The 13,518-nt window shown below is 38.4% G+C and overlaps 1 protein-coding gene across 17 annotated transcripts in view; it reads right to left on the minus strand.

The window, feature by feature from the left end:
• atp11b (ATPase phospholipid transporting 11B) overlaps nt 1–13,518 on the minus strand; it is an 83,207-nt gene that overhangs the window by 46,968 nt on the left and 22,721 nt on the right. For all 17 annotated transcript variants that reach the window (XR_001659394.1, XR_001659395.1, XM_016663404.1 and 14 more), the window contains 14 exons: nt 13,127–13,230; nt 12,607–12,654; nt 11,188–11,252; nt 10,561–10,642; nt 10,274–10,424; nt 9,533–9,730; nt 8,726–8,884; nt 7,791–7,975; nt 5,717–5,785; nt 4,998–5,071; nt 4,805–4,908; nt 3,103–3,284; nt 1,337–1,540; nt 160–313 (listed from right to left, as the gene is read on the minus strand). Coding sequence is in view for 15 of the 17 variants with exons in the window: in XM_016663404.1 (XP_016518890.1) it covers nt 160–313; nt 1,337–1,540; nt 3,103–3,284; nt 4,805–4,908; nt 4,998–5,071; nt 5,717–5,785; nt 7,791–7,975; nt 8,726–8,884; nt 9,533–9,730; nt 10,274–10,424; nt 10,561–10,642; nt 11,188–11,252; nt 12,607–12,654; nt 13,127–13,230 (1,779 nt within the window). In the remaining 2 variants the exon portion in view is untranslated. The remainder of the gene's footprint in view (nt 1–159; nt 314–1,336; nt 1,541–3,102; nt 3,285–4,804; nt 4,909–4,997; nt 5,072–5,716; nt 5,786–7,790; nt 7,976–8,725; nt 8,885–9,532; nt 9,731–10,273; nt 10,425–10,560; nt 10,643–11,187; nt 11,253–12,606; nt 12,655–13,126; nt 13,231–13,518) is intronic.

The following is a 13,518-nucleotide window of genomic DNA, read 5'->3' on the forward strand; positions in this document are numbered from 1 at the left end:
AGATTAGAACAAGTTTCAGCAACAAGTGGCTCCAGAAAACGAGATTCACTAATTTAACCCTTTGAGTCAGAGAGACTAACGTGTGACTTAGACACCATAATTCCTGATCTGCAGTTAATCTGGATTTTTCTTCCTGCAGCTGGGGCGGTGTGTGTTCACCTTGGCTTTTTGCAGCGGGGCCATGCGGCAGCAGAGCACAGCTGAGCAGTTTTTACACACTTCCATGAACAGCTTCTCATGTTCCCTCAATGCCAACGACAGACTGGCGCCGTCGACCACCAAGCCGTGCTGGATGACGTGGTCTTCCTTTATCCTGCAGGCGAAGACGAGGAAGACAACGGCACAGGAAGTGAGACAGGAACATCGATACGCTGGATTCTACTGATCACTTATCAGAAAACAATATTTTAAAACCAGATTGTTGTTCCTGTTCATCACTAAGTTGGAACTGTAGAAATGTTGTACATAAGTAATATTGGGTGTTGATATTAGGGCTGGGCGATCTGGCCTAAGAATAAAATCTGTTTTTCCATTCTTAATACAATTTTAATTTTTTTTTTCAATCATCCTTTTAGGACAACAAGAATTTTTGTTTAATTAATTAGAATAAATTCATAAAATTAGCAGAAATGTGATAAAAGTTGTTTTAATGCGATAAAAGTTTAGACTCATCAGGATCTGACGTCATCAGTTCTCAAAATAGACAATTTTGTTTAATTATTTTAAAGTCCTGCGACTGATAATTTGCTGCTGACGTGTTAAAAGTCTAAACATTTTTCTATGAAGTATTCCTCATTTTTATTTTTTTTTTGTGTTCCAGTTCTTATGAAATTACAACTTTATTGCAGTAATTTTGACTTTATTCTTATTTTACTATGACTGTATTTTTGTGACTTTGTCCCTGTAAAAATGTTAGCCTGGCCCAAGGACTCCATCAAAGAGCTGATATGAATTCAACACTTTGAAAAATATAAGCGGTAAAACAAAGAAAGATGGCCGCCTAGCATCACTCTGAACTACAAAACCCTTGGAGCGCATCGGTGAAAAAATAAACAAGATTTTCAGAACATTAAACCTTCAAAAACCAAAAATTCAATTAATGGATCCCATTGATTTATCGCCCAGCTCTAATTGAAATGATCAGAAATAAAGCATATTTAGTTACAACTTATTTTGTTGAATAAAATCACCAACAGCAGCCATGAAATTAGGATTGTCATTATAAAATAAGTCATGTAATCTCCTTCAAAGCTCATTAAACACATAAAAACCTGCCTGTATTGATGATTTATTAAAATAATAAATAATAATAACAGCAGAAGGAAACGGCAGGCACCTTCGGGCCAGCCTGCGGAGCTGCTCTGCACACTCGTTGTCGGAGCGCTGCTGCAGAAGCTCCAGGATGTTCATGGTTCGGTGGAAATGGCCGCACGACAAGCTGACGCTGACCGCCGTCTCGTGTTTGTCCCCTGTCAGCACCCATATTTTGATTCCCGCCCGACGCAGGACTTCGATCGTCTCGGGAACTTTATCTTGAAGCCTGAGCAGCAGCAGGAGAAGGAGAACGTGTTCAGCGTTCGTCACGCAGGGACATTTTCCAAACATGTTTTTCCAGTTTTCAAACTGTTCCAGCAACACACTTTGGGGATTAAAAACAAAACAAATGAACTAAAGAACAGTTTCAGTTCACAACAATATATAATTTATTACTGTGATAATACTTTGCATCCTACAGCAGGGACAACATAGACTAAAACATTAGAATTTTATGGTTTGAAATGTTTTTCTTACACAGTTACACACCTGACTGTTAAGACAAAACTAACAAGTAACATTTCAGCAGGTTGTAGGAAATTAAATCATGCAAATGGAAATTATTGCGCTCGTTTTAATTTGTCATGTGATGAATTGATTTACTGCATCAGGCCCAATTACAAGTAGCTTCTCAGCAATAAACAGAAGCTTGTTCTCCGTAAATAATCGCTCAACAATAATGGAAAGGTTCTGGTCCCACTGGCACTTTCTTCACTTAAGACAAGACGCTTCAAGAACTTTCCAGGATTTCAAGCCGCGTGTGAACCCTGTGCATAATGCCTGGAAAAGGCCGAGTTACGCTCATTTCCCCTACAACTCACTAATGTTCCTTGAGACAATAAGGACACTTTCTATTTCAAAAGAAACTTTTCATATCAGCGGCTGTTTTTATTTTTCATATTAGCCTGAAAACTGAAGGGAACATCAGTCATGGCTTTCATAACACAAGAGCCTTTGATCGTGACCGAGAGTGACCGGGGGGAGAGACAGAGATAAACAAAGTGTGAGGAGCCGAGGCTTAGGAGCAGATGGTGAGTGGACACACACGCTCACACACACACACACACACGCTCACACACACGCTCACACACAGGCTCACACACGCTCACACACACGCTCACACACGCTCACACACACGCTCACACACACACACACACACACGCTCACACACACGCTCACACACAGGCTCACACACGCTCACACACACGCTCACACACGCTCACACACACACACACACACGCTCACATACACGCTCACACACACACACACAAGCGGTGTGACAGACTCTCAGTTGTGACTAGAAACTGTATAATAGATGTTGATATGTTGGCTTCAATCAAGCGTCTGGAGTTTCTGGTTGAATCAAACCAGGCTTCATAGTGGAAACACACCGACCTGATTGGTTTGGCCTCATAACTTTTCCTAATTACATTAAGTGAGGTTAAAGTGCAGCCAGGCCAACTGGGATCACTGGGAGGGTTTTATGGGACCAGAGGTCGGCTGAAACGGGAAACTCTGACTTATAATAAGAGAAACCGAAACTTAAGAGCAAACTTACTAAAATTTGTTCAGTCTGGTGTTGAAATGTTCAAGAAAATATAAGTTCAAGTCCTGACCTCTGGCTGATTAACTGGCATATTTCCAATCAAACTGCCATGATCAGCTTTAATAAAACGTAATAAACTCGATCCTTTTCACTTCTGTGAGATGGGATGTTAATGTTCACTGTAAAAATGTTTGCTGCAGCAGCAGCAACATTGTTGTGAATCGAGTTGAAAATCTCCGTACTTGTCTTCGACGCCGGTCGCTCCCAGGAGGTGCAGATGGTTTTCGATGTGGGCGAAAGCTTGCTGCAGTTTCTCCTCGCGCCGCTGCAGAGCCGTGCGAGCCGACATCAGCCGCTTGTCCACGTCGATGTACTCCTTCGGACTGAAGTGGCGGCATGCGACAACGAGGGTACGCAAACCTTTCTGCATCCGAACAGAGAGACGAATAAAAACAGGTTAGATTAAGGACAAAGGCAAGTGTTCACTTTTAAACATGAATTAAGACGAGTGGTGCATCGACTGCAGTTTTCACCGATCACCAATTACCGATCTATCAAAAATCCTGACCTGCCGATTCCGATTTCGGCCAATAGCAATTGTTTTTACTAAAATGTTGCTAAATGTAGCAAGAAAGTTGCCAACAGTGAGATGACTATTGTTCACTGCAAACATGTAGACCTGACCTGGTGGGCCAGTCTCCTAGTCAAACCTCTTTCACAGCAGCGCAGAAGAAGACAACAGTTCATTTAAACAGCGTTGCCAAGGTAGATGAAATCGGTGGTTAAGATCAGCTTCACGTGTAAAAATCGGCCGATCACGATTTCCCAAATTTAGATAAATTGGCACCAATAAATCGGTGCATTCCTATTGAAGACGATAAGGTGTCTCCAAGCAAAGGGCAAAACTAAAGCGAAGCAGATGCGAATGAGACGAGATTCATAACGGAGGAGAAAAGAAGAGAAAAAATCTCAAATTATCACAGCTTGGGTTTAATTCAGCGAAGCGGCCTGAAGGCTTGATGACCAGAACCCAACCCAAACTGCAGCGCCGAATCTGGGGGCTGACGTCTGATGATATGATGTGGAAGACAGACAGGCGTGTGTGTGTGTGTGTGTGTGTGTGTGTGTGCGTGCGTATAAAAAGCACCAGAGCATAAATTAATGACTGTATCATCTCTAAATGCCAGGCTTACACACAGAAACAACAGAGGCACAACTCAACAGTCAAATTTATTCACGTTCAAGTTTAAAGGTTTTAAAAATTCAGAAATAAAAATCTTAAGTGTGATTTTGAAACATCTACTTTCATAAAGCATAATAAAGTGAGTGGATCATTTTTACACTCCGTTGCTCATGTAGGAATGAAACGATAAATCAGATTAATCACGTTGAACTGATTGAATTTAGTAAGTGATTAATTGTTAATTGGAGACTTGAAAAAAGGCCAGAAAGAATAAGCTCAGAGCAATAATTAAGACAAAAAGGAACAAAAAACAGACATTTTGCATGCAAGATAAAAAAAAAACACTTTGTAAACATGTTCTATCAAAAACTTCACTCTGTTCAAATTGTGTAAAAAAATAAATTCCTGTTAATCACCACTAATCAAAATAATAAACTAACAGATTATTAGATCAATCAATACACTGCATTGTTAAATGAAGCAGAAAGAGCTTTTCACATGTTGATGTTAAAATTATTTTTAGCTGCAGATGCAGCCTTTGCATTTTCTTACTGCATTTTAAACAATAAAATTTTTATTTTCTCATTTAAAAAAGGAACTGAGCTGTTTAATTAAATATTTTAATGTTTTTCTAATGTTATATAAAAAAGCCTTACGTGAAAATCTGCATAATCTGCCTTTTGTTTTTATCCGATTAATCAATTAATCGTTAGTTTTACTAATATAAACATGTCAGCTGCATGAGAAAGATGATTTCTCACCAAAGCAAACTCGTCCACATGCAGCCTGGTTTTCTCAATCTCTCCAGTGGTGGTGAAAGGCAAGACGGCCGACTCAGCACCCTTTGTGAAAAGCATTTTCCCTCCTTGAAGGGGAAAAAACACAAACATATTAATAAAGGCGTCGCCCTGCCTTGTCCGTTATTTTCCTGTGGCTGAAGCAGGTCAGCGTTACCGGAGGGAGTCTCCAGTATGACGCTCATCCTCCTGCGGTTTGGATCGAACTCCAACACATGGAGCAGTTTGTACCTGAGGCAAAGAAACGGGATGTTACCGACGATATCTGACCAAAAACAGCAAATAATAATCAATTATTCTGACGATTAATTGATTAATCGGATACATAAAAAAGTCACATGCTGCAAATTTTTCATTTAACCACTTAAATATTAGAAATACATAAAAAATGGAAACAAAAAACATATTATTGCCTAAAATCCAATAAAAAGTGATTCCTTTAGGTTTCTTTCACAGAATTTAAAACGAGTGAAGCTAAAACTGCAACTTAAGGACATCTGGGTCCAACATATTCAACGACAAATGTTTCTATTGCATCTACAACACTAGATATATGTGTCTCTGTGCAGTTTTGGCTTAATTACTGCTCTCATGTTATGACCTGTTTTTGAGTCTATTCTCCAGTTAACGATTAATCAATTAATAAATTAGTTGATGATCAGTTTCAGACCTACAATATACAAAAATGAAAATCCTAAAAACTGTAAATTTAGATCAGATCTAAATTTAAAACTGAAGATATCGATCCTATGCTGATTGATCTGTATGATTTCATTGACTTTTTTTCATGAGACGGCCTGCGCCGTGAATTGGTGCGATACGATTAAACCGAATTGATCCATTTTGATCGGATGTGTGTTTGAGACGTCGGCTTACTTTTCAGTTTTCCCAAATGTATTTATTTCCATGGTGTCCCCGCTGCAGCCTGTGAACGCCACGCCAATTCTGAAAAGAAGGCAGTAAAACTTAATCCAAGACTCATTAACAGACAAACGTTTGAAAAATCCCAATCAGGAGGAACAATGCCGCAGGTTGCCACGATTGTCCCAAATAAATGTCCGCAATTTAAAATGTCAGTAAATTAATTATAAAATTATTCCATGCCTGCTTTCATGCGACTGGAAGCAGTTTAAAGGTTTTGAAGTGGCCTAGCCCAAGTCCTGAAATGTAAAAATTAGGGTGATGACAAAGAGGCTTTGAGTTTTGATTCCTGTAGAACCAATAAATACTTTTCCATTTATGATTAAGAAGGATAAGAATAACTTTATGCAATATTTACATAAAGCATGAGTAAAAAACAAATATTCCTTCAAAATGTTTGTATTTTTTGTCTCATTCCATATTTTTATTTGGTTAAATGAAAACAAATTTAAACCTAAAAGCTCCTGGCGTTTGAATACTTCTGGACCTTTAATGTTTATCTTGGTAAAGACAGTCTGACATTGTTCTGAAAGATTTCCTTCCTATTTTTGTGAAACTACAACTGGGTCTGTTTGTAGCTCAAATATTTTGGGTACTTTAAACATGGTGGCACCTTTTTAAAAAGCGTTATTTATGAACACGTTTCCGCCGTCGGCTGCACGAGTCTCCAGACTCTCCAACCAATTACTGCCTGCATTAAGTTTCTGTGGCACCAACATGATCAAGTGACTGAACACCAGGCTGCGATAAAAACTCCAGCCTCTGCTTGCATCTGACAGATTTAAAAAATGGCAGCCATAAGATGAAGTTTGCCTTCATGTCAAAGGTCAAGAGTCGCCTAATATTTCATTTTAGGCAGTTAAAGACGCCGTGCGTCTGACTGGTTTCGTCTACATCATCAACCTGAGCAGCATAGCTGCCTCAGTTAAAGGCAAGGAAATGAAACTATAATGAAACTAAACATTTTTCAAACGCATTATGGAAACAAAGCCAGGTCATATTTTAAGGTTTCATAGCTTAAAGGAGCAGCAGCACTGTGAATGTTCCAGACACATAACGCAATTTTATAGCACATTCAAGAAACTGTCAGTTTTTGTAGAAATGTTGTAAATATCAAACAGAACTTAAGGGTAACATGTTATCCTTCATCCAACAGGTTAGGATCTGTTATGGGCTAAACATGCTCATTACATACTTTGCACAAAGTCATTCTTAGATAATGAGGTTTTAGTTTGATCCTTTCAGAATAAAATGTCTTGTTACTTTAAATCCAAATAATCTGCTCCTGGCCACGCCCCCCAACTCTACGTTTACACTCGCTCCTGAAAATGGCTGCAAACAAATGCAATTATACAGCTGTACATCTTTGAAAAGCAGAAGTGGAGCCTCCTGCACAACCAACAAGAATGCAGCAACTGGTTTTTGGATGGTAAGTCAACAACAAAACTCTTGTTCTATTCCAGCAGCCAAAGGTGGATGGGCTCAGCTTGTGTTGCTAGGTAACGCACTTGGCTTTGCTGGGGTTGCTAGGTAACGGTGAAGTGCCAGTGGAATGTGACTTAACAATCGAGAGGATTTTGAAACTACTCGTTTTCCAGACACCAAAATAAAACATGAACTTATTACCAGAAAATGTTTTTTAAGTGCTGGGAATGACAAAAACACGCACAATGTGAATTGAAATTTCCCTTGAAATTGGCCTCTGTCTCTTTAAGAAGCTCCTACTCTTTCTGACACTCTGCTTTCAGTACGTCTTTACAACAGTGCTTCTCATTATGCCGTTTAGAACCGCTCTTAACATTTCAATAAGAAATAGTTCATACGATGAGCTCAGCAGATGCACAGTTGTATCAGATGTTTGCTAACTGCTGCTGCCACTAGTCTGGAGGAGCCGATTGGTGGAGTTGAATGGGAGGGCTGCTTTGTGAGACGGAAGCTCGGTCAAAGCTCAAACAAAGTTGATTTTACCCATTATTCTCCCCTTTAAAGCAGTAAATATTAGAAAAAATATGAGTTTAAAGGTGTTCACCTCCTCGTTGCCTCGACCAACGCCTTCTCATCCGGCGAGGCGGCGTAGTACTCCATGTGGCTGAAGGAGAAGCTGTTGGTGTGGGAGAACGGATCCCCTCCCAGCCAGGACTCTGACTGGTTGTAGCTGATTTGGACGGTGTGACACAGTGACACGGCCTTGAGGAATAACAACTCCTCACTCATCTGGACGAAACACGGTGGAAAAAAAGACAGAGTTCACATCTTGTTCTGTAACTTGGGTAGAACAAGCAGATTATTCTGGTCCAAATTAATCAGCCATGATGGGGAACCAGAATCTGCATAAACATTGTGTAACTAAATTATATTTTAACCACTGATTCAGAAAAAAACTACATATACACAAAAAGAATAGAGAATAAATCAGATAACAGCATTTAAAGCTACAACGTTCTGACATGGATTAAGAGCTAGAGACAGATTATTTCATGTCAGACCCGATTTCTGAATTATATTTTGTTTTTCTCGCTTCTTTTCTTAAAAGCAAAATTATTTTGAAAAATGCAGCTTTTCCTTCATCATCCCTTCTCTGACTTGAATCAGGACCAGGTTACAATCATTTTTGTTAATTCAGGAGATAATAGTAAATTAGGATGACGTTCCTTTGTCAGATTAAATTTACCTCTTGAAAATAACCTGTGAGCAGATCATTATACATTTCTGTAACAAAACTGTCCAAATTCTAAATATCAGACCTTAACCTAATTATCATAATCTAAAAGAATAATCTCAATGACTAAAGTTACTGAAATAAATTAACTTTTCCATAATATTCATTTAACGAGACTAAATGAAAACATTGAGAAATCTGGACACTTCAGCACAGAGAAAAGGAGAATTCTGCCTTGACCCGTTTTCATGTTTTTACTGGAGCTATAAAACCAGTTTTGTGCAGCAGCTATTGGTGTGAATTACCAGCTGAGGCGAGGAGCCGCCCGGTGAATCCCCCGTCATCCCCTCTGGTACCAGTTTGCCGTTCATCTCCCGGTACTTGATGCCGTTTATCGAACACTCGCGGAACTGCATTTCATTTTCTGTTAGCGTACCCGTCTTGTCTGTAAACAAATATTCAACCTGCAGGGAGAAAAAAAAACAAAAATGACAACAAATCCTTCAGAATCCTTTTATTTATGGTTTCAGCTGTTTTTAATTTCTTCTTATTTATTGTTTTTGGTTGTTGTGTTTTATTTTGGATATTTAAAATGTCTTCCGGTTGCAGTGTATGAGTTCTGTATGAGAGCACGAACTTGCATTATTATTGCACCATTATTATCATTATCTTACTTGGAAGAATAACAATATCATTGTTTTATTGCAATAATTTCTGGAGCAATTTATCACCTGAAAAATATACTTTCATGACCGGCCAAACGATGAAGCCCTTTAATGGGAGAAATGCTTGTTGGTGTTTCCTGTAATAGTTTAATGCTCTTATTTTTTGACCAGGTAATTTTTGGAAAAGTTTCTAATGTAAATATCTTAGAGCCTTAAATCTAACTTACAGCAGGATATATGAGCTTGTTTTAAGTTAATAATTCCCTAATTTTGATGAAGAACTGTTGGTTCAATTGGTAAATTATTTCACCTGTAACATTATTCCTGTGTTTCAAATGAAATAATCTAATGAAATTAGCACTTTTTCATCAAAATTACAGAATTATTTACTTAAAACAAGTTCATATATCTTGCTGAAACTTTGTAATTAATTGTTTTTTTTCTTACCTGTCCCAACTCCTCATTGAGATCAGACGTGTTGACCTGAGCCTTCTGGTTGCTCTCCTCGTGGTACAGGTCCAAATCCCAGCCAATGAAAAAGGAGCCCAGAAACTTCTGCATCTCCACAGTAACGTAGAGCGAGATGGGAATGATGAAGTTATAGAGAACCAGGAACGCCAGGAAGTCTGAGATGAACTGAAGGATCTGCAGAAGGACCAGAGAAAAATTATCTGTTAAAAACATGATAAAAAGAACGAAGTGAGAAAGAAAAACAAACAAACAAAGGAAGAAAGAAACAAAGAAAAAGGAAAGTCACATAAAAAACACAAGAAAAAAGCAAAAGAAATTAAAGAGAAAAGAAAATGAAATAGAAAGAAAGAATGAGAAAACAAAAAGAAAAAGAATTTAAAAAGAAAATAAAGAAATAAAAATAAAAAACAAGAAAGAAATAAAAAAGAACATTACTGATGATCCTATTATGAAGTTATTACTGTTTGTGAGGAAGAAAAAAGAAAACTGATAATGAGACACGCCAGCCTGCAGGTGTGTGAGCAACCAGAACTGCAGATAGGCATTACAACGATTAGAAACTAGTTTTTACACTTTGTTACCACTGAATCTGCTCTGTGTGCTGGGAGGTTTGATCACCATCTAATCAGAATTAAAACAGGTCTGGTGTGTTTTGGTGACACACAAGTGGAAAATGTTTTTTTTCAGCAACAGAGAGGAAAACAGAGGCGTTCTGACCGGGCTGCTGTTTCTCTCCTGCTCCGTCTTCTGGTTGTAGAAAGGCTCGTTCCACTCTTCTTCGGACTGCCAGGCGTACTTCAGGATGGTGCTGAGGACCGCCTCCGACAGCAGGATGACCAGGTAGATGATCAGGAAGGTGTTCATCGACCTGCCAGGGAACAGCGGATTCAGTGTTTACCAGGCCTCCAACAGAAACGCTTCCCCAGGGAGGGAGGGAGGGAGGAAGGAAGGGAGGGAAGGAAGAAAGGGAAGAGAGGAAGGAGGGAAGGAAGGAAACACCATACTTCTCAACAGCCGAGCGTTTCTGGGACTTGCACTTGTAGTTGAGCGCCATCTTGGATTCCATCCCTGTATAAACGGCCACACCTGCAACAGCACAGCAGGTCCAGGTAATTACACCAACCAAACGGTCAAAAAACACCAGATGATTTCGCTCACGAAACAACCGTTTCATATCAGTCATTATCAATAAGTACTGATTTGGTTTTTTGTTTTAAATATCTGAAATATTGCCAAACTTGTAGCTTGACCTTTCCTGTTTCATCCAGTTTTCTCCCCACTGGGTTGTTTTTTTTATTTAAAACATTTCGGAGGCGCTGTGGAGAAACCTGAAGCTGCTGCTGCGCTAGTTACTCAGCAGGCCGTTGCTAGGTAACCGGAGTTAGGAGGAACCTGAGGCTGCTTCTTACCTAGCATGCTGTTGCTAGGCAACCAAAGAGCGAGTGAGTTAGCTGAAGCTACCAATAGCTTAGCTAGCTGTGAGAGGTTGAGCTGCCATCAGTGAATATTCGATATACTGAATTTTCTTTCAGTCATACTGTGTGTTGATGTTGATCATGTATAAAGTTATTTATTTATCTTTGTCTTTTCTGGGACAATGTATTTTGCTTTGCTCTCTTTTTCAGACTCACCAAATATTTCTTTGGTATTTTTCAACCTGGCCCCTCGGAGCAGCAGGTTCTCTGGACCCAGCGGTCTAAAAACGAAAGAAAACAAAACAAAGGAAACACAGAACTGGTTTAGAAAGAGGATATTGTAAACAAGTATTCCCATTTATCTTTAATGTTGAGCAGATCTGGCTCAGCAGGCACAAACGTTGGCGTGTTTTTCATTGGTCTGGTTTGATACGTTCAGTTAAACAACTAGTTTTTGTAGCAAATTTCATGTGTTGAATCTGCTTCAGATTTAAGTTTAGAAGATGTTATTCTCAGTGTCTTTTTGTTGGAGTGACTTGAGTAAAGACAAGTTACAAATACGCTAAGCAAAATCAATCAGATGCTAATTGGATTTGTTATCAGTCTTTTAAAAAGCGACACTTTTGACAACTGCTTAACAGCATCGGTCAGTGACTGTATGACTGTTTATTTATCCTTTCAAAAGGAGAAATAAATGCGTGGCACCAGGTTGTAGCAAAATATTCGAATTCCCACCTGCAGTCGCTGGACAGGCTGATGTAATCAAGAATGATTTAACAGATTTTGAATTTAGATCTCACTAAAAAAAAACTACAAAACAACAGACAATAATTTCTTGTCTTCACCAGAAGGAGTAGAAATCTAGCCATATTTTTGCTAAATGTCCAAACATTTTATGACCCAAACTAAAACATGCTGTGGCGGTATTAAAAATGTTATTTTTCTTACATTTCTAATTAAAACATTTATTTTTACTTTGAGGTTTTCAGCATCTCCTCTTCCTAAAGCATAAAAATGCATCCAAGCAATCACTTAATTTTAGATATTGTTTTTATGAACTATTTGGGGCCAAATATGAGAGAAGTGTGTGACCGACATGCTAAATCTTTTTAACTTCTTTCTACTGCATCATAATGTTTCAAGCTGTAGTAGTAATCAACCTAATTCCAGCCTTATTCTGATTTATTTTATAAATTCCTGCTGGTTCAATAAATTGGCAATTAACAGAAATACAGGAGACCAATCAGGCTGATCTGTAGCCAACTTTGACGTCCAAACTGAAAATTACGGTTTAGTTTTTGGACTTTAGTACAAATGAGTAAAATATGAAGCAGGCTCTTCAGAATCCAGAAGAAAACAAAGGTTTTACTATTTTGTCCTAATTTATTTCTCTAACCTCCATCTTGTTTTCAATTAACTCAATTAGCTCAGTAATTAGTTCAGATGTTTATAGAACAGAAAATGACAGGAGCGCTTTGTTTTTTGTCATTTATTTGCATCTATTAGAATAAAAAATAAAGACTTTCCACCTGCTGATCTGTGATTAGAACCAATTAAGGAAACAGGATCCAATTACAACCTCTGGCTGATTGATTTGTTCAGCTTTAGAGGGAGGAGTAACTGGATAAAACTTACCGGACGATCTCTTCGCCATGCTGCGTCACGGTTACACGTCCAACAAACCTGGAAGGCAGAAAACATGTCTTACCACCGAGTGGAAACAAAAAATACAACTTCAAGCTGAGGAAAAATAACTATTTATAAAGCAACATGAAAGGCATTTTGAAATCGTTTCACATCAACATTTGAATAAACATTTAACTAAACCGCCTGACCTTGAACTAATAAAGACAATCTAACCCTAAACGTCTATAGTGAATAAATACGTTCATGTAATCAATCTCAGTTTGATTTTTTATTTTATTTATTCAAAAATTGGTATCGGCCAAAATCGGGATCAGCAGGTCAGGCCTTTTAAAGATCGGAAATCAGCGATTAAAACTGCAATCGGTGCACCACTAGTAGAAAGAAGTGTGCATAAAAGCATAGATTACATATAAAATGTATAAATACAAGCGTAGTTACCTGTAGAACGACGTATAGATAAATACAGTGCATTACGTTTAGAATGAGGTGTGAATAAAAGCGTAGTTACCTGTAGAGGTCGGCCTCTGGCTGCTGACACTCCACCACGGCCTGCAAGGCCTCCAGCTGGGACACCGACTGACACACCGACGTCTCTGGCACAGAAAAATGGGTCTACAAGAAAATCAAAGTTTAATATTGATGGGAAATTAGAGAAGCTTTTAAATAAATATACAAGCAAATTGACAACTAACAGATAAAATGAAAACAGTTTTTGTTCTAGCGAAGCAAAAACCATTTTTGTCTTTTAGACAAGAACAAAACAGGAAATAAATGTTGGTATGTTGTTAGGTGAGCATCTACAGTTAATCAATTAATTAATTGCACGACAGATTAAATTGAGGTCGATAATTGTCATTGTTATAATTAATATTTTTTGAAGGCCAAATTTCTTTATAGGGA

This window comes from Poecilia formosa, unplaced genomic scaffold (genome assembly GCF_000485575.1).
Source record: "Poecilia formosa unplaced genomic scaffold, Poecilia_formosa-5.1.2 Scaffold419, whole genome shotgun sequence".
NCBI lineage: Eukaryota > Metazoa > Chordata > Actinopteri > Cyprinodontiformes > Poeciliidae > Poecilia > Poecilia formosa.